General features: G+C 44.1%; 1 protein-coding gene across 2 annotated transcripts in view; it reads left to right on the forward strand.

Annotated features, from left to right (window-relative positions):
* Positions 1-3246: 3246 nt before the first annotated feature.
* IPO8 (importin 8) overlaps positions 3247-25320 on the forward strand; it is a 55139-nt gene continuing 33065 nt past the window's right edge. For both annotated transcript variants that reach the window (XM_068277603.1, XM_068277604.1), the window contains exons 1-14: positions 3247-3455; positions 9471-9552; positions 12200-12356; positions 13443-13601; positions 13975-14131; positions 15628-15717; positions 16765-16859; positions 17682-17766; positions 19038-19172; positions 19643-19742; positions 21527-21603; positions 23113-23229; positions 23317-23406; positions 24375-24540. In XM_068277603.1, the coding sequence (XP_068133704.1) occupies positions 3372-3455; positions 9471-9552; positions 12200-12356; positions 13443-13601; positions 13975-14131; positions 15628-15717; positions 16765-16859; positions 17682-17766; positions 19038-19172; positions 19643-19742; positions 21527-21603; positions 23113-23229; positions 23317-23406; positions 24375-24540 (1594 nt within the window). In that variant the 5' untranslated portion in view covers positions 3247-3371. The remainder of the gene's footprint in view (positions 3456-9470; positions 9553-12199; positions 12357-13442; positions 13602-13974; positions 14132-15627; positions 15718-16764; positions 16860-17681; positions 17767-19037; positions 19173-19642; positions 19743-21526; positions 21604-23112; positions 23230-23316; positions 23407-24374; positions 24541-25320) is intronic.

Here is a 25320-nt window from a genome sequence, read left to right on the forward strand (position 1 = left end):
TCAGTATGATAAACATACATGCTGCTGTGTGAGAAGTGCCTGTTTACAGTAAAGCAGAAAGAACTGCATTCAGTTTTAATGCACACATTCACAGAGGAATTTCAAGAAGTTCTAAATCTGGATAATACACCGTACAATACTCTGCTGCTACAGAGGAATTTCAGCTCTGCTAGATACTTCTCCCTCTCTCCGAAGCTGTCAGAATGACTTTCTTATCTAACCGTAAATGTATGACTTTTTTTTCTTGCTAGCCAGGAATGTTTATGGCAGCAGTGATCTAGGCTTCAATTAACTCTTTCCTGACTCATTTTAGGATCTGTTTTTCTGTTTTAAATACTAAATTGTCAGTTTAAAGGATACCTACATCTATGCCATTGTATGTAGTTTAGGATTATTCTAATTACCTGTAGAGATGGCCCGAACAGTTCGCATGCGAACGGTTCCAGGCGAACTTTCAGTGGCTCGATTCGCCCCCATAGTACGCCATTAGGGTCAACTTTGACCCTCTACATCACAGTCAGCAGGCACATTGTAGCCAATTAGGCTACACTCTCTCCTGGAGCCACTCCCCCCTCCCCTTATAAAAGGCAGGCAGCCCCGGGCTTTACACTCACTCGTGTGCCTGCATTACTTAGTGAAGTGACAGCTGTTGGCAGACTCTTATAGGGAAAGATTAGTTAGGCTCTTGTAGGCTTGTTAGCTTGCTCCTGGCTGATTGTTATTGCTAAAATAGCACCCCTCAACCGCTCTTTTGAGAGCTAATGTTCTCCTGATGTGTTTTTTTGTGTGTTGCCCACTGACACTGACATTATACAGCCCTATCTGTTGCAGCTGGACCTTGGTAATTGTTATTACTGTGCCAGCCAGGCCCTGCCTAACTATCTATACTGGGACACCTACCTAACTACTGGGGCACTTACTTACCTATACGGGGACACCTACCTATGCCTACCTACCTATACTAGGGCACCTACCTATGCCTACCTACCTATACTGTGTCTCCTACCTATGCTTAGCTAACTACTGGGGCACCTACCTACCTATACTAGGGCGCCTACCTACCTATACTGGGACTCCTAACTATGCCTAGCTAACTACTGGGGCACCTACCTATGCCTATCTACCTATACTGGGACACCTACCTATGCCTGCCTACCTATACTTGGACTCCTACCTATGCCTAGCTAACTACTGGGGCACCTACCTATGCCTATCTACCTATACTGGGACTCCTACCTATGCCTACCTACCTATACTGGGACTTCTACCTATGCCTATCTACCTATACTGGGACACCTACCTATGCCTACCTACCTATACTGGGGCACCTACCTATGCCTACCTACATACAAGAAGATAATAAGGTCGTTGCTTCATTGTGGACAGACCAAATTTGATCAGCTGGACAGTCACTGTTGTTCTATCATTGAGCTACCACAGCCCGTCGACCATATGGGCTTGAAAACCGCTATCGCCACGGTGCGCACCAGTCCAGCACGGCCGTCACTACGCAAACAGCTGTTTGCGGTGCGTTACACAGTAGGTTTGGTGTGTCAGTGTGAAGCAGTACTCTATTTACACTCCCTGATTGATGTATACACATGCAAGATGTTTTAAAGCACTTTAGTCCTGCAATTTAGCATTCAATGTTATTTCTGCCCTTAAAATGCTGCTTTGCGCCAAATCCAGATTTTTCCCCAGGACTTTTGGCGTGTATCCCACTCATCCATGCCCCCCTCCAGGTCTTAGACCCCTTGAAACATCTTTTCCATCACTTTTGTGGCCAGTATAAATGTTTCTAGTTTTCAAAGTTTGCATCCCCATTGAAGTCTTTTGCGGTTCGCGAAAGTTTGTGCGAACCGAACCTTTTGCAGAAGTTTGCGAACCTAAAATCGGAGGTTCGGGCCATCTCTAATTACCTGTAGCAATAGAGTATTGTAATTTGTAACGTGTTAGTCATCAGTGAAGGCAGAACGTTTTTTTTATTTATATTTATTGGCTAACTTAAAAGAAAAAGCTTTCTGCTACTAAGCCTTCTTTCTATATATTGACAAGACGTTCCTGTTTGCTACTTACCTGTTCTCTGTTTTGGATGGGCTTCTCGCCATTGCGCTGCCGTCACCTTTTTGTGGCTCTGACTGCAGCTGGTGGCACAGAGGACAAAGAAGCAGCGCATACTCTGTCCATTCGTGCTCCTTATATTTTGCTGCTCCTGTCTGGAAGTGTTATGAGTATGTGTACTTGACAAGTACTGCTCATACACAAGCGTCATTTCTGAAATTTACATACCCAGAACAGTATTGGCTGCTGTGCACATTTGGGCAAAAGCACTATACATTGCATCCACAACCAAGACACAATATTCAGAGTGCCCACTAATGGTACAATTTTCAGCAAAGAATTGCCCAAGTGATCAGATAAACATGATTAGATTAGCAGAAAATAAACCTTGTTGATGTCCCATATCGACTGTGAAAGATTCTAATGGTGATTATTCAACATGAATTAAGTCGATCGGAACAATTTTCACAAAGTTGTGATGAATAGGAAGTGCAGGTTTATTGATGTATTGTGACATTTAATTTCCAGTCGCATTTAACTCATAGCTTGAGAGATTCTTCACTGAAAATTGTACCATTAGTGGTCAGGGCACCTACATTTTTAATTTTAAACAGCTTATCCTTTTGAAAACATGAAGCCTAGAGCCTTGTGTGTTGAACGCATGTTCTCCCATCTTTTATACCATACAGAGATTTGCTTTTGTCTATTATTCCATACAAGGACTCCTCCCATCTATTATTTCATAAAGAGGCTTCTCCCATGTGCATTATCATCATACTGAGGATGCTATCATGCTCCTATTATTCCATATAGAAGCTCCCCCCATCAACCCTATTTATTCCAAACAAAGACTCCTCCCTTCATTGATTTCACACAGACGATATATACAAATTATTTCCATATCTCTCCAATTACTCCATACCAAGACTCTTTCCATTCGTCCATTATTTAATCTCCTTTTATTCATTACTTCCTCCCACATCTATTATCTGAGGCATCTCCATCTCTTGTATTATTCTATATAGGCTCCTCCCATTATTCCATTCACAGATTCCTTCCACCTCCCCTCTATTCAGGCAGCGGCTCCTTTTGCTACTACCCTGTCATTCCCTCAAGTCATGTGGATAAAACCATGCAAGCTGTCCCGCACTGCTCCCCGTACTGACTCCTGCGCCGCACTGCGCATGCTCCATCATACAATATGGTCGCCTGCTATATCTGACGGCTTGTGCAGAAAGCGCAGGTGTTGCGGCAGCCTTGTGAGCCGCCCGGCCGCGCAGTGACAGCTATCTACAGTGACCGCACCAAAAATGGATCCCAACCGGATCATTCAGGCCCTGCGGGGGACCATAGACCCCAAGATGAGGCTGGCGGCCGAGAATGAGCTCAATCAGGTAGGGGAGGGGCAGATATTGCACAGATTGCTCCATGCCCCCTCCCGGTAGGGGCAGTGTCAGTGAGGGGGTGCGCTAGTCTGTAATAGTGTCAGTGGTGTGCATTAGTGTGCCTCAAGGGGTAATAGTGTCAGTGAGAGAGTGCATAAGTCATCGTCTTCTGTAGGTAAATAGTGTCAGTGAGGGAGTGTATTAGTCTGGGTACAATAGTATGAACCCATGGGTGATAGAGTTAGTGATAAGCTGTATTAGTCTGTGCCCATGGGTAATAGTGTCAGTGAGGAGATGCATTAGTCTGCTCCCATGGGTAATGGTGTCAGTGAGCAGATGCATTAGTCTGCTACTCTGCTCCCATGGGTAATAGTGTCAGTGAGTAGATGCATTAGTCTGTGCCCATGGGTAATAGTGTCAGTGAAGCGGTGCATTAGTCTGCTCCCATGGGTAATAGTGTCAGTGAGGAGGTGCATTAGTCTGTGCCCATGAGTAATAGTGTCAGTGAGCGGATGCATTAGTCTGCGCCCATGGGTAATAGTGTCAGTGAGCGGATGCATTAGTCTGTGCCCATGGGTAATAGTGTCAGTGAATAGGTGCATTAGTCTGCGTCCATGGGTAATGGTGTCAGTGAGCGGATGCATTAGTCTGTGCCCATGGGTAATAGTGTCAGTGAGCGGAGGCATTAGTCTGTGCCCATGGGTAATAGTGTCAGTGAGCGGATGCATTAGTCTGTGCCCATTGGTAATAGTGTCAGTAAGGGGGTGCATTAGTCTTTGCCCATGGGTAATAGTGTCAGTGAGCGGATGGATTAGTCTGTGCCCATGGGTAATAGTGTCAGTAAGGGGGTGCATTAGTCTGTGCCCATTGGTAATAGTGTCAGTAAGGGGGTGCATTAGTCTGTGCCCATGGGTAATAGTGTCAGTAAGGGGGTGCATTAGTCTGCGCCCAGGGTAATAGTGTCAGTGAGGAGGTGCATTAGTCTGCGCCCAGGGTAATAGTGTCAGTGAGGAGGTGCATTAGTCTGTGCCCATGGGTAATAGTGTCAGAGAGCGGATGTATTAGTCTGTGCCCATGGGTAATAGTGTCAGTGAAGAGGTGCATTAGTCTGTGCCCATGGGTAATAGTGTCAGTGAGGAGGTGCATTAGTCTGTGCCCATGGGTAATAGTGTCAGTGAGCGGATGCATTAGTCTGTGCCCATGGGTAATAGTGTCAGTGAGTGGATGAATTAGCCTGCGCCCATGGGTAATAGTGTCAGTGAGCGGATGCATTAGTCTGTGCCCATGGGTAATAGTGTCAGTGAAGAGGTGCATTAGTCGGCGTCCATGGGTAATAGTGTCAGTGAGGAGGTGCATTAGTCTGTGCCCATGGGTAATAGTGTCAGTGAGCGGATGCATTAGTCTGTGCCCATGGGTAATAGTGTCAGTGAAGAGGTGCATTAGTCGGCGTCCATGGGTAATAGTGTCAGTGAGGAGGTGCATTAGTCGGCGTCCATGGGTAATAGTGTCAGTGAAGAGGTGCATTAGTCGGCGTCCATGGGTAATAGTGTCAGTGAAGAGGTGCATTAGTCGGCGTCCATGGGTAATAGTGTCAGTGAAGAGGTGCATTAGTCGGCGTCCATGGGTAATAGTGTCAGTGAAGAGGTGCATTAGTCGGCGTCCATGGGTAATAGTGTCAGTGAGCGGATGCATTAGTCTGTGCCCATGGGTAATAGTGTCGGTGAGGCGGTGTATTAATCTGCCTTTTGGGTAATGATATTGTCTTTGAGGAGGTGCCGTAGTCTGCGCCCATAGGTAATAGTGTCAGTAAGGGGGTGCAGTAGCCTGTGCCCATGGGTAACAGTGTCAGTGAGGAGGTGCATTAATCTGCGCACATGGGTAATAGTGTCAGTGAGCGGATGCATTAGTCTGCGCCCATAAGTAATAGTGTCAGTGAGGAGGTGCATTAGTCTGCGCCCATGGGTAATAGTGTCAGTGAGCGGATGCATTAGTCTGCGCCCATGGATAATAGTGTCATTGAGGGGGTGCATTAGTCTGCTTCATAAGTAATTGAGGGAGTGCAGTAGCCTGTGCCCATGGGTAATAGTGTCAGTGAGGGAGTGCATTAGCCTGTGCCCATGGGTAATAGTGTCAGTGAGGAGGTGCATTAGTCTGCGCCCATGGGTAATAGTGTCAGTGAGCGGATGGATTAGTCTGTGCCCATGGGTAATAGTGTCAGTAAGGGGTGCATCAGTCTGCACCCATGGGTAATAGTTTTAGTAAGGGGGTACATTAGTCTGTGCCCATGGGTAATGTTTCTAGTGAGGGGTTGCATTAGTCTGTACCCATGGGTAATGTCATTCAGAGGGTGCATTAGTCTGCCCCCATAGGTAATAGTGTCAGTAAGGGGTGAATTAGTCTGCGCCCATGGGTAATAGTTTTAGTAAAGGGGTACATTAGTCTGTGCCCATGGGTAATAGTGTCAGTAAGGGGGTGCATTAACATGTGCCTATGGATAATAGTGTCATTGAGGGGATGCATTAGTCTGCACCAATAAGTAATAGTGTCATTGAGGGGGTGCAGAAGCCTGTGCCCATGGGTAATAGTGTCAGTGAGGAGATGCATTAATCCGCCTTGTGGGTGATCGTGTCCGTGAGGAGGTGCAGTAGTCTGCTCCCATGGATAATGGTGTCCGTGAGGAGGTGCAGTAGTCTGCTCCCATGGGTAATAGTGTCAGTGAGGGGGTGTATTAGTCTGCCCCTGTGGGTAATGGTGTCAGTGAGGAGGTGTATTAGTCTGCCTCTGTGGGTAATAGTGTCAGTGAGAAGGTGCATTACTCTGCACCTATGGATAAAAGTGTCAGTGAGGAGGTGCATTAGTTTTCCCTGTGGGTAATGGTATAAGAAGTGAGGAGGAACATACTATGCCACCAGGGGTATTGGTATCATTGAGGGGTTTATTAGTCTTTCTCCAGAGAGGTATTATTAGTATGAATTCCAGTGTGGTAAAGGAATAGGATGCCACCTGTGCAATAAGTCTATTTGTGAACTTTCCTCGCTGCTTAATATTTTACAGGCAACTGCCAGTAGTGTTAAAGCAAATAGGAATAACTGCCACAAAGGAATCACAAAGCGGAGTCAGCGCATGCTTAGATGCAAAATGTGCAAAGGTCACCCACTTTGTGCAGAGTCAATAGCTACAGATGGAAACAGGAAATTTGGGCACCCGTATTCGGTGGAAGTTTGGCTGCCTATAACAGCTATGGGGGAGAAATGTGGGCGCCCGTATTATATAGCTATACAAATTTTGCATTGTGGGCTGTCTCAACACCCAAATTTTGTCCCACAGCCGTTATTTTAATGGGTACCTATGGCGGTGCCAGAAAACTTGTGAGGGGGGATGTGGGTAAGGTTATCCTTGGGGGGGGGGGGGGGGGTTTAAAGGTTAGCTGTAGGGGGGAATGATTGAGGTTATCCTTGGTGGTGGGGGGTTAAAGGTTGGCTGTGGGGGGAAATGATTGTTAGCCATGGGGGGGGGGGGGAGGTTAAGGTCAAAGGACAGCTGAAGTGAGTGGGATATGGAGGCTGCCATATTTATTTTTGTTTAAACAATGCCAGTGGCCTGGCAGCTCTGCTGATCCATTTGGCTGCAGTAGTGTCTGAATCATGCCAGAAACAAGCATGCAGCTAATCTTGGCAGATCTGACAATAATGTCAAACACCTGATCTGCTGCATGCTTGTTCAGGGTCTGTGGCTAAAAGTATTAGGGGCAGAGGATAAACAGTACAACCAGGCAACTGGTATAGCTTAAAAATAAATAAGTATGGCAGCCTCCATATCCCTCTCATTACAGTTGTCCTTTAAAGCGGATCCGAGATGAAAAACTAACTATAACAAGTAACTTGTCTATATATCTTATCTAAAGTTTAGATAGTTTACACAGCAAATCTAGCTGCAAACAGCTTTAATAGAAAATGATTATTTCTTCCTGTGATACAATGACAGCAGCCATGTTGTTTGTAAACATTACACAGAGGCAGGCTTATCTGCATCTTGAGCACTAATTCCCCCTCCTCCATCCTCCCCTCTGCCTCTGAAATCAATGGCTAGTAACACCTCCTCCTGCCCAGAATGAGCTCCTATGAGCCCTTGCTACTGCCAAGGCTCTCTGAAAACCTGCGGGCGTGGTTTATTTAGTTTATAGGGAATTAGAGTATTAAAACAAAAACAAAAAAGTATTTGGCTTGAGGAATGCCCTATAAACAATAGGAAAGGAACACAATTATGCAATGAGTAAGAGTTCACCTCATATCCACTTTAGGTATCGGTGGGGGGAGGCTTCAGTGTTAGGTTAGGGTTATGTTTAGCTGTGGTAAGACATCGGTATCCCCAATATTTTACTCTTCATTTGCACTGTAACAGTAGAATATCAGTAAACTTACTGATATTCTACTATTGGTCTTTCTTTTTACATATATGCCTACAGATCTTTAAACGTTGTATGGCCTTCAGGTTAGCTCAAGAACAGTGCACAGAGAGAGCATCATGGAATGGATTTCCATCACTAAGTGCAATGAAAAGTGTTGAATACAGTAGTGTAAAGCACGCTGCCAGAGATGATGTTCTTTCTGCAGTGACGAATCGCGCTTCTCTGTCTGGTAGTCTGATGGATGCCAGGAGAGCGGTACTTGTCTGACTGCATTGTGCCAAGTGAAAAATTTGGTGGAGGTTGGATTATCATGTGGGGTTCTTATTCAGGGATTGGGGAAAGGAACTCTCAATGCATTAGATGCAAAATGTGCAAAGGTCACCCACTTTGTGCAGAGTCAATAGCCAAGACATTTTGGACAAGTTTATGCTCACAACTTTGTAGGAACAAATGGGATTACCCCTTCCTACTCCCAACATAACTGCACATCAGTGTAAGGTCCATGCACTGTGAAAACATGCATAAGCAAGTTTGGTGTGGGGAACTTGACTAGCCTGCAGAGAGCCTTGACCTCAACACCGGAGCTATGGTTTAGGTGACCCAGCAACATCTACAACTTGAAGCATTCCAATTGGTCAAATAGCGTGTTATTATTATTATTATTATTATTATTATTATTACAACCTATCTAAATGAAACCTAGAATTTCGAGATGGTGCTGTACAAACAATCACGTTAGTGGTACTTCCCTATGGACGTTCTTGCTGAGTCACCTAAACCATACTAGCTCCAGAACACCTGTGGGAAGAATTTGACCTGATAGTGTTGGGCAGTCCTTCTTGTCCAAGATCAGTGCCTGACCTCATGGTCAAAAAGTCTCACGAATGCACTCGTAACCCTTGTGGAAACCCTTCCCAGAGGAGTTAAAGCTGTCAAGGAGTTCACTTCAGGAAGAAACAACAAAAGAGCTTACCAAAACGTAAATCGCTTTGAAATCGAAGGGAAAATCGATTTCAAAAGCGATTGCGCTAGCGATTTATAATGTGAACTAGGCCTGAAGGTCTTATTCAAGGACAACCGATGCGAAAATAAGCTAATGAAATAAACATTTGTATCCATCTTCCTTCTCCTAAAAATGACTTTTTAAGACATTCCACAGTTTTATTTTGTTTAAATCTACTTTTTAAGTTTTAACTATTTTATTGTTTTTGCTCAATGACACATTAGTATGCCAGAGCTAAAATATATGAACTACTGACCCTTTTATATCTCTTTCCTGCTCTCAGAAGCCATTTTCTGCTAGGACAGTGTTTTTATAGTTGGAATTTCTTATCAGTGAGGGTCACCCTGAGGTCAGTTCCTGTCTGAGTCAGCCACTTTACATACCTGATATTTAACTCGTTTAGGCAGAGAAAGGAAAAAAAGGAACACAGCATAGTTATTTGTGTGCTATGCACTGTACATACCCATGTCTATCTCATCATGTCACATGTCACCTCGGCATCTACCCCTTTGCGTAATATAGTCAGTGAAGGGAACAGCATTCTGCTTTTTGGGGTAATAATAGCATTAGCCAAGTAATATTATTTCACACATATATTTGGTTCTTTCTGCAGTCCTACAAGATTATCAGCTTTGCTCCAACATTGCTGCAGATCATTGTCTCTGATCAGGTGGAGTTCCCCGTACGACAGGCAGGTGAGTTGGTCATTGTCATTTAACAATTTTGCTCCTCTCTCACAGTTTAATGAATCCCAAGGATCGTTGAATATAAATGTATTATACATTTGCATGAATAGCAAAGATACTTAGGGAAGTTGCTGAATGGTTTGGTCACAACTGCATTTGTTTACTTCAGCCTTTAAAAAAATCTGCAAGAAAGGAAATGTACCAATATACCCCTGGAGGTGGGTACTAGACAAAGGTGTCCCCTCAGCCCCACTTATTTATGGAAGGTGCTTCCAATAAAGCAAGGGGGACAGCCCCCTAGCACTACCTAGCCTCGATTTGTTACGCATAACATGCGCCGGTCACAAGAGGCAGACAGCAGGAAGAAGACGAGCAGCGCACCGGCCGCTGGGACAGTTAAGTTACTATGCTGGTATTGTAGCACATAAGATGGGAGATTGGGGGGAGAAGGTGTTGGGTTAGCCAGTTTTGGGTGCCCTGGGAGCTGAGTTTACTTGGGGGGCCCAAGGTTACCTTTGCCCCGGGGCCGCATTGAACCGTGAACTGGCCCTGCCCCGATAATTATGGAATATGGAGGCTATTATGTTTATTAAATACTATTTGCCTGGCTGTCCTACTGATCCTCTGCCTCTAATACTTCCAGCTATAGACACTGAACAAGCATATGCAGATCAGATGTTTCTGACAAAAATTCAACAAAATTAGCTGGATCCAATACAATTTGACCGCGCTCAGTTATCAATGAAAAATACAGTCCAAAAATGTCACCGTCCAATAACCACTTCAACATCTCATCCACTATGGTAGGGGACAGGGGGCTGCTAACACTCCTAAGATCAGGAACGGATTCTTCACTTTAGACCAACAAGTCGAACATGAAAAGAGGGGGTACATAGCGTAACCAATTTCACTCAGTAACACTTCATCTCTCCAGTGCAAACAAACCACCTCCACCGCAATATCGTCCGTGCAGAGACACGCCCCCTGCACTCACCCTAGAGGCCTCCACTAAGTCCAGAGGTAGGATTAAAGCATATGAGTGGCAGACAAAGAGTTACTGGAACCCACTGGCACTAACACTAAAAGAACCACAAATACTGTAAAACCATTTATTAAAAAAAAATCTAAAATTCCAGTTGCACTCACAAGGAACAGAGAGAGCGCTTTGTACAAGTGTCTGGACGGATCCCAGGTAGCCACTCTCACACATGCTGCGTCCTGTGCTTCACATCCAGTTGCCGGTCACATGGCTCCGCCCTACGCGTTTCATCAGATTCGTAATCTTCACACTGCAGTCCTTTGGAAAAGCCTCTAAATGACATACAAACCCATTAGTCACTATTAACAAAACAAAAAAATAAAGCGGAGTTGCTTATGTCTCTGAAAGCTATTCTTCTATTCTGCAGTACTCTCCTTCTGCAGTATACACTGATTCATCAAAACATTAAAGTAATCTTGAAGTGAAAGAAAAATATAACAAAAGTTTAATACTTCAGAAGAGGGAAGCCTCTAGGCTATCCCTGGTCATCTTACAGCCCACCATAACAGCACTGGGACCCTCTATACCTGTTCAACCCAGTGAGTTAAATAGGTTTCTTTTGGCCTCAGGTGTGGCCATGCATGAGTGCATCTGCATTGGGCATGCAGAAGTGCGGATCCACACATGCTCAGTAGAGGGAAGCACTGAGCAAACATGAACATGCCCATTTCAAATTCACTCCTCTACAACCATGGTCCATCTACAACAGGGGTCTCAAACTCGCGGCCCTCGATACAATATTTTGTGGCCCTCGCCTGCAAAAGCTTCCTTATAGTTCGCTTCAGTGCTCCCAAGTAATCCGCCGCATCCCCGCCGCTAAACGAGGGCTGCAGAGCCCCCAAATAGCCCGGGGGGCAATCCGCTGGCATTTCCTGGAAGGGGCAGAGCTTTCAGCTTCTGCTCTGCCTCTCCTGACGTCTCCGCCTCTCCCCGCCCCTCTCTGTGAAGGAAGAGTGAGAGGGGCGGGCAGAGGCGGCGATGCGCCGCGATTGACGTCAGGAGGGGCAGAGCTGAAGCTGAAAGCTCTGCCCCCTCCAGGAAATGCCGGCGGATTGCCCCTTGGGCGATTTTGGGGCTCTGCAACCCTTATTTTGTGGTGGGGACACGGCGGATTACTTGTAATGGGAGCACTGAAGCGAACTATAAGGTAAAATAGGCAAAATAGTTTGCTTCAGTGTGAATTTGATTTTGAAATAAAAATCAATGCAAGGGGGGGGGGGGGGGGGGGGATGGTGCTGGGCCGGTGGTGTTGCTGCTGATTGTGAAATCCCTTATGCGGCCCAGCCTCATCCTGACTTTGCCTCCTGCGGCCCCCAAGTAAATTGAGTTTGAGACCCCTGATCTACAACCATGGTCGCGGACAGAAGATGAAGAGTGACCCAGTGCTGGAACTTTGTGCTGTAGAGGAATTTTAGAAGCTTCTGGAGTATCCAGAAGCTTCTAAAAATATTAGTGATGGTCAATGAGATGCATATAATTCAGAGTTGATGCAAGATTATGCCAATGTATGCAGCTTGAAAATGAACCAATTTAATTCCATCTTGACATCTCTCCAGTGTATATTGAGGCTTGTTATGCTGAAACGTCTCTACTGATTTTTTTTTTATTTTTTTATAGCTGCCATTTATCTGAAGAACATGGTGACTCAGTACTGGCCAGACAGAGAGCCCATGGCAGGGGAAGCAGTCTTCCCATTCAACATACATGAGAATGACCGGCAGCAGATTCGGGAGAACATTGTGGAGGGGATCATCCGATCACCTGATCTTGTGAGGTACGGAGTGACTTGTCCTCGAGGCTTTATATACCAGAGCTGAGGAAGTGTCCATGGACCTTTGTTGCTCCTTGATGGTCTCTAGTTTTCTTATGTGTAAGCAAGGAAATTATGGTCACCAGATTCAGAAGGAACTTCTTACGTTCTCAGCTTGACATTTGAAATTGTTCCCTCACTCTCCTGCACTGTCAGCTTTGCCTAGCCATGCTACATACACCAACTAAGCACTTTGTTAGGAACAATAAACATGGTAGGGTCTCTTTTTGTCCTCAATATGGCCTCGGCTGTTTGTTGCAGGGATTCACCAACATGTTGGAAACATTCTTTTGAGATTCTGACTTGAGTGTTATGCAATTTTTGCACGTTTGTGAGCTGCATAATATGCTATGAGTCTCCTACTTTACTACATCCCAAATCTCCACCAGCCTGGACTAGGGATGGCCACTAGGATGCCAGTAGTTCCAAGCTGATACATAGCTATGATTTCTTATGCAAATTATCTATCTATCTCTTCTTGTGATCTAATAAGCAGGTCACTCATAACCCCTTCTCTGTGCTGCTTCTCAGGATCTAATGAGCAGATCCATCATAACCCTTGCTCTGTGCTGCTTCTCAGGCTCTAGTGAGCAGATCCATCATAACCCCTTCTCCATGCTTCTTAGGATCTAATGAGCAGATCCATCATCCATCCCTACTCTGTGCTTCTTCTTGAATCTGCTCATTAGATCCTCTCATAACCTCTGCTTCGTGCTGCTTCTCAGTATCTAATCAACAGATCCCTCATAACCCCTGCTCCATATTTTATCTCAGGATCTAAAGAGCAGATCAATAATGTGTCATTCTCTGTATTATATGCTCTCTGTATTTGTCTGCAGTGACAAGGATTGTTGTACCATTATTTTCCGTTTGGTATTGCATGCTGGCATGTAGGCTCCTTCCTACCTCCTGTAAACCTGGTAGACTGTAAACTATAAGTGCTGTCTCTTATTCACTTCGTTATACTTTCTTGAAAATCATGTTTGTATGTGTTATGTTGAGTATCAAAAGTATGCATGTCAGTGGACCTAATGTCTGATCTTGTTCCAGGGCACAGCTGACGCTTTGCTTACGTGTCATCATTAAGCACGATTTCCCAGGGAGATGGACCGGCGTGGTGGATAAGATTGGCTTCTACCTGCAGTCTCCGAACACCGGTGGCTGGCTGGGTAGCTTGCTCTGCCTTTACCAGCTGGTGAAAACCTATGAGTGAGTGTCAGCCGGGGACTCAGCCCACATGGATGGGGTATTCCTTTGCAGAGGAGAGTGATAATAGTGGCAGGGTATAGAGAACATAAAAGTGGGTGATTATTGTTACAGGGTACAGAGCACATAAAAGAGGTGTTCTATTGTTGCAGGGTACAGAGCAATCAGGACTCAATCCCTTGGGCAATAGTTCAGGGCTGATTGCTGTACAGACGCATCAAATTATCATACACGACGTAACTCTTTCATGGCTGCTAATGGGTTAGATACTAAAATCTAGTATTTATTTTGTCTCCCTGCATCTCTTAAGAATAGCTGTATTTTATGTCTACCATTACTTAGGTTTGCTAAAAGCATGCTGTTTTTTTTCCCCCAGGTACAAGAAAGCAGATGAACGAGGGCCTCTGATTGCTGCCATGCAGATCTTTCTGCCCCGCCTCCAGCAGCAGACCATTCAGCTGCTTCCAGACCCCACCCACTACTCGGTGCTGATGCAGAAGCAAATTCTCAAGATCTTCTACGCCCTCATCCAGGTTAGGCGGGTGATGTCTAGGAAGACAGGACATGTGCTTGTCCAGTGGTACAGAGACACAGCAAGGCAGGACCATTAAGATGGGATTTTGATTTTGGTCACATAACAAATATTTTCAGTAGGATTTGGAATTATTTACATTAATAGGCTACCTGTAATCTGGTCCACTGAACAAGTTTGGGAATGTAAATAGTTAATTGGCTTCCATCAATTTTACAGAACAGCTGTTATTAGCAGAGCCAATTTTGTCAGCAGAGGCCAGTTAGCATCTCTCTGGAAAGCAGTGTGAAGTGTACATAGAATACTACCTTTATTACCAAGAGGTAACCGTTTTGAATCTCCAGGAAAAGAATAGATTATTTTAGGCACTTCAGCCTTGATTGATCTTGGCTTTGTGTGTTCATCTTGTTTAGACAAATAACATCTTCATAGCTGCTAGAGTAAATGTTTCTCCCAGTATCACTCAAGAAGTCTTTTCTGGTACAGTAAGGGTGCCCAGATATTGCTAGATTTTGCAGGATGTTCGATTTTTTGATCCAATAATTTTATTGTATCAGAAGAGAATTGGTACCGAAACATGGACACCCAATTTCTTTCAATTGACTTCCTGACAAACCCCGGGCCGGTGACTCCCCCCAAGTGTATGTGTCCCTGCCTGTGTGCAGTGTTGAAGGCTCACCCCAATCGCCTTTACTAGGTGACACATGTAGCGACGCCACTACCTGCGCTGGTGTCGTGGTACAAGCGCTTGCGGTGGTGCCGGAGCAGATCAGCATTCGCACCGGCATGTGACAGGTGGACCTGCACTGAAGGGGGCAACATCAACAAACAGACGATTTCCAATAGATTCATGCTAAAATCTATTACATCAGATTCGATTAGAGAGGGGTCTATCTGTTGGTCGATCTGGTGCCACCTTGATAAAAAAACAGTAACGGAAAAATAGACACCTTTATTTCCAAATAAAATCTTATTGCCATACGTTGTACTAGGGACACAATTTAAATGTTATAATAACCGGGACAAATGGGCAAATAAAATGTGTCGGTTTCATAATCAATAGCACATTTTATTTTTAAACTAAATAAAATAATTCTTAGCAAAAAGTACTGCCCAAAGAAAGCCTAGTTTGTCCTTCAAAAAATCATATATAGATCATTTCAGTGTGATAAGTAGCAGTAAAGTTATTGGCGAATGAATGGGAGAAGCGTGATGTGAAAATTGCTCTGGTCCTGAAAGGGAAAAAACCTGTGGTCCTGAAGTGGTTAAGCCACCAGAAAGCAAGGAAATACTCCAAAATATTTTTGATAGTATTTTTTCACCTATTTTTAGTACTTTTTCAGTTGAAAAGAGCTGGAAAGTTATGCAAAATAGTAGATGAAAAATGATCTCCTAGGAGAAGACTCGGGAAAAAAAGTTAATTGCAGATGTGCCCCTGTGTGAAAACTCATGTGAAAATATTTCCATAGTGGTTTATCTGGATTTGTCTCTCTGCAGTACACACTGCCACTTCAGCTCCTGAACAACCAGACCATGACACAGTGGATGGGGATATTCAGCAGTATTGCTGATCGGGATGTGCCACCTGTAAGTATGAAGATCATAAAAACAATTTTTAAAGAGGAACTGTAACGTGAAAATGTCCCCTGGGGGGTACTCACCTCGGGTGGGGGAAGCCTCAGGATCCTAATGAGGCTTCCCACGCCGTCCTCCGTCCCTCGGGGGTCTCGCTGCGGCCCTCCGTACAGCGGTGACGTCATTATTTATCTTCCCGGCTCCAGCGCAGGCGCTCTGACGGCTGTCGGCTCCGAAGTAGGCGGAAATACCTGATCGCCGTCGGGTCCGCTCTACTGCGCAGGCGCAAGTCTCCGGGGCCTGTGCAGTAGAGCGGACCCGACTGAGATCGGGTATTTCCGTCTACTTCGGAGCCGACAGCAGCCACAGCGCCCCCGCTGGAGCTTGCAAAGGTAAATATTGAAGTCACAGTCCGGTCTGTCGCCGGCTGTTCGGAGGGCTGCAGCGAGACCCCCATGGGACAGAGGACGGCGTGGGAAGCCTCATTAGGTTCCCGAGGCTTCCCCCACCCGAGGTGAGTACCCCCCAGGGGCGTTTTTTTAATGTTACAGAGTCTCTTTAAATCATAGTCCCGTTTCAGTATTTTTTTGTTTTGTACATAATCAATAAAATACCCTCCTTTCTTAAGGGGATGGGGTAGTGTTATCTTAAATCAGGCTGTCTTGGCTGCTGCTTAGAATGTAGTCTTAAAAATGATGCTTTATAACTGAGAATAAAAGTATGAGACTTTTTTTTTTCTGTGTTACTAGTGTTCTGTTTGCCAATAGTGCTAAACATGCAATTATCCCAAAAATGTATTTTCGGGAGCAATAGAAAATAGTGTGATTGGTGCACCTATTTATTTTTTCTAGTATTTGTTGATCTGGTGGGGAGGTTCTGTTTTATAAATTTGACATTCGTATTTCCAGTCATACTGTAAAAGCCTATTGCATTCTTTACAGATTTAGGAAAATATTTTGTAATGAAGATGCAGTAGCTTTTTTGCACACTTAGGTGGCATACAGCGCCTTAGAGGTTAGTGGGAACCATTATTAATCTGATGTGCTGTTCCTATGACAGGAGACTCTGCAGGTGGATGAAGATGACCGTCCAGAGCTGGTCTGGTGGAAGTGTAAGAAGTGGGCCCTGCACATCATCACTCGGCTATTTGAACGGTAAACCGATGTAATTTTTAATATAACTATGGACTTGCAGTATATTGAACTATGTAGTAGCTGACCTGATGTGTAAACAGTCTCCATGTAGTGTGCCTATGAATGGGGGCATTAGAGGAAGCTATCACCAGTAAGTCTTCTAGTTTGATTAATAAGCTTTATTGGAGAGTCTAGCGCGAAAGAGCAGCCTGATTCTTCTCTATCCCTAATGGAATGTTTTAATTTTTCTCTATATAACTTTCTCCATCACTATATATACTGTATCACTATCTTTTTATACACTTTGCTGTATATATTATGAGAACCTGAGCTGAAACACAAAACAATTCATACATACCTGGGGCTTCCTCCAGCCTCCTTTGGCCTGATCGCTCCCCCGCTGCCATCCTCTTCAGCCTCCTGGATCCTCGTTATGGCTTTCAGTAACTTCGGGAGTCAGAGCTTACTGTGAGGACCGGCTGCGTGTGCGCCCTGCTACGGTCCTGCCACCGGGAGAAGAGGGCACAGGAGTGATCAAGCCGAAGGGGGCTGGAGGAAGCCCCAGGTATGTATGATTTTTTTTTTTGTTTTTGTTTTGTTACATCTCAGGTACAGTTTAAATGAACAGTGCAGTGTGGCTTTTGTTGTTGGAAACTTTTTTGAGATGTATTTTTATTTCAGGTCATAAATGCCATTTCAGACACGTTTTTGTGCCAGAATGACCAAATAGGAATCTTCATTTTGTTGCTTTTTGCATTACTATTCTAAAATCACTATAATTGTGTTATCATCCTATTTATCATTGATGCTGTTACTACTAATAATAATATTTATTATATAAAGGTATGGAAGTCCCGGCAGTGTCACCAAGGAGTACATTGAGTTCTCTGAGTTCTTCCTGAAGACATACGCTGTGGGAGTTCTGCAGGTCAGACAATTTTCCATATTGATAACTGGAGGCTGATAATTGCTACCCTGTTTATTTAAACTGCAGCTTCCTCAAGGAACTGGATGTTTAGCACTCTATTCCTCCAATGGCTTGAGGAAAGGGTCCCTTCTGGACCTTACTTGAGATCCTTGGCGATCACCACCTGGCTGAACAACCATGCCTCTGCTATAGACCACTTCCACAAGCATATTTGTTGTGTTTTATTTATTACGTTTGTATCACTATTAAAAATGTCTTGTAGAGGGCTGCAGGACGGGCTACCATTTTTCCCTGAAAATAAGCCCTAGCTGAAAATTTGAACATGCTTGAAATCTAAGCCCTACCCCGAAAATAAGCCCTAGCGGCAGTTAAAGAGGATGAAGAGGCGGACAGTAAGCGGAGACACAGCGGTGCAGTGCCAATCGGGCTGCAGTCATTTAATTCCAGCACACAGCAAGGCCTGATCAGTACAGTAGCATACTTTAAAATCCAGGAACAGCACAATACAAAGGAACAGGAAATGTTATGACATCCCTTGAACATAAGAACATATGCCATAGCCTAGCACATCTTTTGGAGCAAAAATTAATGACACTCCTCTTTTCGGGGAAACACGGTAAGTGGTGTCAGTGTTGACTGTTGCCCAAATTCCCAGCTACACTCCTCCAGCTTCGGACATTTCTTGTTTGGCATAAACCTGAATGATCTATGTTTAATTGTAGAGATCACATTTGTCCTCTGGCTTATTGTGTGTTTGAGCTGAGGTCCTTTTACATTTTGCTTTGTAAATAAAAATACACTATACAGGTAGATGTATGGAGAGAGGAGGGGCAGCGTGTTTTCTCACACACCTATTTGAGTAGCATTTCAAATATATAAATTGGTATCAGAAAGCATAGCATAGGTGATGTCCGTGGCATTTTTCAGACAATTGCAGGACATACGGTAATAAAAACACCTGGTCACCTGGTATTGGGCTATTGGATTTAAGCTTCTCTATAGTGAGAGCTGGATAGTCGCATTTCTGTCATTTGGATATGCTTTATTGAATCCACACAATTATGCTTTATTGCAACAAAAGTACTTAGTTCTCATGTCACACAACTGCAGATTATGACCTCTCAGGAGCCCTCACTATATTGTGCAGTATGAATCGAGTGAGACTAGCAAACGTGGTGCTTGTTAGAAGAGTTTTCATGGATTCCAGCCCAGGTTTTCTGCATCCCTCATGTTAAGCGTTCTTTTCAGGTCTCGCTGTGTTTTGTGTTCAGGTGCTGATGAAGGTTCTAGAGCTGCATAAACAGAAGCAGTATGTGGCCCCCAGGGTCCTGCAGCAAACCCTCAACTACCTGACCCTTGGTGTGTCCCACGCACCCACCTGGAAGACCATGAAGCCAAGCATGCAGGTAAGAACAGGCTCACCAGGAGTTATCAGTAGCTGTGATACTGTCACTGTGATCACTATCTGTGTTGAAAAGGCTAGAGTGCTCAAATATATATACAGAGCTGAACACTTTCCCAAGAGGTAAAGTGAAAAACTAGTTTTTTTAGTTGTTTGCACTCTCACCTGGCTAGATTTCTGTTCCCTTCTCTCTCTGAATTGGAGCTCCAAGTCTTTCTGCATGTTAGAAGTTGGGATTAAACTCCCCATGGGACAGCTGTTCCAGTGGCAACTGTGAAAGGGGGTGATTACTCTAGCTTCCTTTTGTCTTTTATGACATGTGAAGGCAAATATTCCTATCAGGAACACAAATGGCAATAAAAGCAGGACAGAAGTTCAAAACATTACCACACTTTATCCAAAACGTAGGCTTCAAAAAAATAAATAACCCTTAAAATGACAGGCTTTGGAGTAACTGCTTCCCTCATCTTTTAGGGTATTTCTGAAGAGATCATTTTCCCCTTAATGTGCTATAAAGATGAAGATGAGGATCTGTGGCAGGATGACCCATACGAATACATCCGCATGAAGTTCGGTAAGTGCGAGTTTCTTTTTTTCTTTCATATAAAAACCTTTTGTGTACAGGCCAGATTTTGTCTTTGACTGGCCTTGTTGTCTTCTGACCAAGTTCCTCCATACCAGCTATAATTTTATCTTTGGCACAGGGCTGCCATTTTGTTGTTAGACTGTATGGAGAGGCCTAGATATGTGACATCACAGAAGCCTTGTCAGACAAAATGGCAGCCATAGTGGAAAGCTGCCGTATTTTTGACATAGGCAGGTCACTTGATAGCAGCTAATATTGTCTCTGGCATAGAACTGTCGCATATCTGGTCCTTACCACACTGACTATCATTTGGTCATTGATACAGGACTGCCATGTTGTGATTGTATTTAGCGCCTGGGGTGGCACTGCCTAGGAAAAATTGCAGAGAAGCATGTAATCATATTGATCAGCTGATAGATTTCAAGGCTCTGATTTGCTGGTCATGATCATGTGTTAAACTAGGAAGTTGTCACAATAAATCAGAACCTTACTAATCTGTCAGCTGATCAAACTAATCACATGCTTCTCCGTGAGCTCTCCTAGGCAGGCCCATCCCTACTTAGCGCTCTACAAGTGCTGCATAATATACTGGGCTTTAACCCATGTTCCAGATCTTTTTTTATTAAGCTTTTCCTCCTTACCCTTTTCTAAAGTACAAGTATGCCCTCGCCCCCAAAAGTTTATACTTTTATGGGACTCCTCAACTTGGGGATGGTGGTGGTGGGGGTAGTGTCACTTGTCGACATCCTTTGAGCAGACTGCCTCCATACTCAGCTTTGTCCCTGGCCATAACTACCACTTCCACGAGGAAGGATAGAGGGTGAGTTAAGTGGTAGACCAGCTACACCCTCTCACATGCCCCTGAACAATCCCATAATGCTCTCTTCATTGTGCCACTGCTATTCACATGTACAGTCTCTTGTCCTCAAGATTGCTGGTAAAAGTGCTAGGGGAAGGTAAGTGTCTGCAGCCACACCCCCAAGTAGGTGGAGAAGGAAAGAGTGAGTGGTGTATGTATTTTGGCTCCTCACAGAAGTGACTGGTTGAGTCGCTGCAACTGCAATGGCACAATTGCTCTTCTGATGCAAGTCCGAATGTGTTGTCATTGCTGGATCTTTTGAAAGGATTTTGTGTCAATGGGGTTAGGTCATTCCTTAGTGTTAAGCTAGCCATACAAGCCTCGATTGTTAGCCGATGTGCCTACTCAATAAATGACTATGATCAGAATCCACATGAATTGTAATTGATTCCTTTTGCACACAGTACGTCAATTGTCCATGGAATCCAGCAATAAATCTATTGAAAACTAATTGAAGTGCAGTGTTCCACTGTCCGATGCAGTGCAACAACGCTATGGCCTATCAAGCAGCTGCTGCTCCTGCTCCGCCCCCAATCATTGAAACGGAAGTTTTCCATCATGTGCAAGCAATGCTTTTAGATTTCTTCCAGCACCAATGTAGTACTGCTTGTTGCTCCAAAGTGGATCCATGCACGTCTATTTACTACATTGGTGCTGGAACAAATCTGACAGCAAGCAATGCTTTTAATCAATTTTAAATCAAAATGGATTGAAATGCAATTGATTGGACACAGTGCAGATGATTTACAGCAGATACGATTAGAGTGATCAAATTTGCCCTGAATTGAACAGGAAAATCATTGTGTGTATGCGTAGCTTTGGAGTGATAGGAGAGAGAGAGTTTATGCAAGTAGCTTTTTAAAAGAAACAATGCAGACTGGGGCTCTCTCATGTGGTATTTATGTTTTTGTAGACGTGTTTGAAGATTATGTATCTCCCGCTACTGCTGCTCAGAATCTCCTCTATACAGCCTCAAAGAAGAGGAAAGAGGTGAGTTGGGACCAGTGGCCAAGCTTTTGGTGACACTGAGGAGCTTGTTCACAAAATACGGGATTAAAGCAAAGACCATATTCCGTGTTGTTCCCACAACTTTGCCTACTTTTTATAAAGCTACGTACACTTAGTAAATGTACCTGTTTGAATTGATTCTAAATGAATTGTGAATTAAATTAAATTTGTAATAGCTGTTAATTTGTGTCCGTTGAGGTTGACTATCATGCAAGTCAAATTGTTATCAGTTCTTCAGATGTAATTTGTCATCTGTTGACTGGTGAACTGCCAAAAAAAATGAATGTGAATGTCTTAAAGGACACATCCCAGAAATAAAACAAATGAGATCTTGCCTAGGGCTTCCTCCAGCCCATTTCTGCCGATCTGTCCCTCGCCGCAGCTCCAGTGTCCCGGGATCCCCTCCGGTCAAGATGCCGACCTTGGCAGGTCTGCTTCTACTGTGTGCGGCTGCGCTACTTGAGATTGCTGTGCAGGTACAGTACTTCTGCACCTGCACATAACGATCCAGGCCACATGGGCGCGATTGTGAGCAGCGCGCAGGCGCAGAGGATGCCGACCTGGCGAGGTCAGCATCGGCAACGGAGGGGACCCCAGGCCACCAGAGCTGGGGCGAGGGACAGATTGGCTAGCCTCAAGTAAGTAGATCCTGTTAATTTTTTTTTTTTGTAATCCTTGACTTGTCCTTTAAACAGTGCTATCGATTCCTGTGCTCAGCAAAATCTGTTCTGCAGTTTTAACACATTTAGTTGAAGTTCAGGTTGTACTTCAAATGGACTTCCACTATAAATTCCAAAGTGAAAAAAAGCCAGACTGACTTTTTTTCTACTCCCACACCACTGTAGTGAGAGGTATGTGCAGGCTGCCATATTAATTTCCTTTTAAACAATACCAGTTGCCTGGCTATCCTGCCGATCCTCTGCCTCTAATACATTTAGCCATAGACCCTGAACAAGCAAATGCAGAAGAGAAGGTTTCTGACATTATTGTTAGATCTGATGAGATTAGCCACATGCTTGAATCTGGTGTTGTTCAAACCCTACTGCAGCCAAATAGATCAGCAGGGCTACCAGGCAACTGGTATTGTTTAAAAGGAAATAAATATGGCAGCCTCCATATTCTTGTGACTAACCAACAAAATCTGGATTTTATGGCACAAGTGGTCAGTTTTTAGACCTTTTTTTTCCAGCTACTCTGGAACTTCTGCCTGTGCCGTGTGGGCTTTTTATTTACACCAGGCCAATTTTAATAACATTTCTATTCATTCATGTCTTCAAAAGCTTCAAACACTATGAAATGTATAAATATGACAGATTTGTCATCGGACGACGTTTAGTTACAGTTGAACCATTTTGGAATACGCTTTTTTTTTTTTTTTTTTTTTTTTCCGCTGAGAAGATAAGGATCTATGAATAGGTGCAAATTGCATATAAAACCAGTACCTGAGCTGGGGCTTTAAAGCCTAAAAGTCCTTACTCTTGTCTTCTATAGGTCTTGCCAAAGATGATGAATTTCTGTTACCAGATTCTAACTAGTTCCTCTGTGGACCCACGAAAAATAGATGGAGCACTTCATGTGCTGGGCTCCTTAGCCGAGATTTTGTTAAAGGTAATGGCTTATAATCTTTATATCCCTTCAGTGTACTTGTGGACTTTTTAAGTTGTATATAAACCTGTAGAGCTTTTGTTCCCCTAGAAATCTGTGTACAAGGACCAGATGGAAGTGTTCATTCAGAATCATGTCTTCCCACTGTTTTTGTCTGAGCTGGGCTATCTTCGGGCCCGGGTAAGTCCTCATACTTGTAAACCTGCAGATATGCCAGCCATCTGGCTGCCTATAAGTTAGAGTTGTCTCACAGTCCACTCTGTCGTTTTTTGGCGCTTGCAAAAATATTGTAATAATTACCAACTGGAGACTAATTCATGATAAGAGGGCCAGTCAAGGGATGTAAATAGAATGCAACCTTACCCTTACAGGACTACTATTGGGAAGTGTATAAAAACTAAAACTAAAAAATACTGATACATCAGAGAAAGAGTATAAGGAAGAGTAAGGTTAATTGTTAAAAAAATCATGCTGTTACCTCTCCAGGTTGACAGGCACAGCAGAGGAAAGCCTTCAGGCATGGGTCCTTCAGCTTCTATGATGATTCTGCATCTCTTTAGGAAAGCAGATGACAGTTTTACTACCATGCTTGGGAACTGATTATGTTGTTGGGATGGTCCAACAACTATTACCTCAAGGAGAGGGGAAACTTTTCTTGCATTAAAAGGATGATTAATTGCTCCCCTATGGCATGAAATTAAGCGTCTCAGAAGTCCACCGGTAACAGCGTCTCATGCAGAATGTCATGTTAATCTAAACAGCAGGAGTGATTTCTTTCTTAACTATTAACCCTTACTCTTCCTAGTACTTTTTCTCTTATGTATAAGTAATTTTTAGTTTTATTTTCTATACATTTTACACTGTTGGTGTTCCAATTCAGCACAGCCGCCTCTGATACTACTTCCTTCCCATTTAGAAGGAGGAAGCATCGGAGTCACGTCACAGACAAGGCAGCGAACTCCTCCTCACCCTGTCCGCTTGTTCAGCGCAGAGCAGCGGCAGTTGGGAGTATTTGAGAGTTCCGAATCGGCTATGCCAAATTTGAACACTACTGTCAAGTTTGACTTATTAACTGTTTGGAATGAAGCTAAATATTACTTTAGTCTTGTGTCCCTCTTCCTTCATCCTCCACTTGGTTTGTCTTGCAGTCGTGTTGGGTTCTCCACTCGTTCAGCACGCTAAAATTTCATAATGAGTTGAACCTCAGAAATGCTGTTGAACTGGCCAAGAAAAGTTTACTGGAAGACAAGGAGCTACCGGTGAAAGTGGAGGCCGCCATTGCACTGCAAACACTGATCAGTAACCAGGGGGCTGGTAAGGAGACCATTGGTTGTAAATGTGGCTTGTGTTTAAGTGTTAGTGGTGTTACACAGAAGCATATCTCCATTGTTCCTAAGAATAAAAAGAGAGGCTTCGCAAATCATACTTATACAGTTCAAGCATTACCTCCCCATAGTGTTTCCTGTTTCTGTTGTACTTAGTAGGCCTGAACAATTTTAGGAAAATATTGAATTGCATGATTTCTGTCAAATTGCGATTTCTATTCGATTCACGGTTTTCTTCAAATCAAGCCTTAGCACTAAATTCACAATGAATAGGAAGGAAATACAAAGGAATAGGAAGGAAAGGAATACCACCTTAGTTTGTACAAATTCAAAGTGCCCCACTGCAGCTTTGCCTGCTGCAGAAAGAATAGATCCCCACAGTCACACCACAGCAGTCATTATCATGCTGATGGAGGCGGAGGCGATACACAACTTGAGAGACAGGCGTGCAGGCGGAGTCTGTTGACCATGACACAAAGTTTGATTGACATGAATGCGGGCGGAGTCTGCTGCCTGCCCAACAAATGATGTGGAAGCGCTGGGAGGAGTGAGTCACGAGTGACAGCCTGCGGGCAGAGTTTGCCGCCCTTAATACAAAATAACCTTGCCTGGAGTGAGCCGCCCCAAGAGTGAGAGCCTGCCGCCCGTGACACAACATGATTGACAGCCTGGCATGTGGGCGGAGTCTGTCGCCCGCCCAGCTAGTGATGTAGAGGTGCTGGGAGGTGTTAGCCTGTGGGCGGAGTTTGCTATCCGCTCTGCTGATTGG

The sequence above is a fragment of the Hyperolius riggenbachi genome, chromosome 3 (genome assembly GCF_040937935.1).
Source record: "Hyperolius riggenbachi isolate aHypRig1 chromosome 3, aHypRig1.pri, whole genome shotgun sequence".
Lineage (NCBI taxonomy): Eukaryota > Metazoa > Chordata > Amphibia > Anura > Hyperoliidae > Hyperolius > Hyperolius riggenbachi.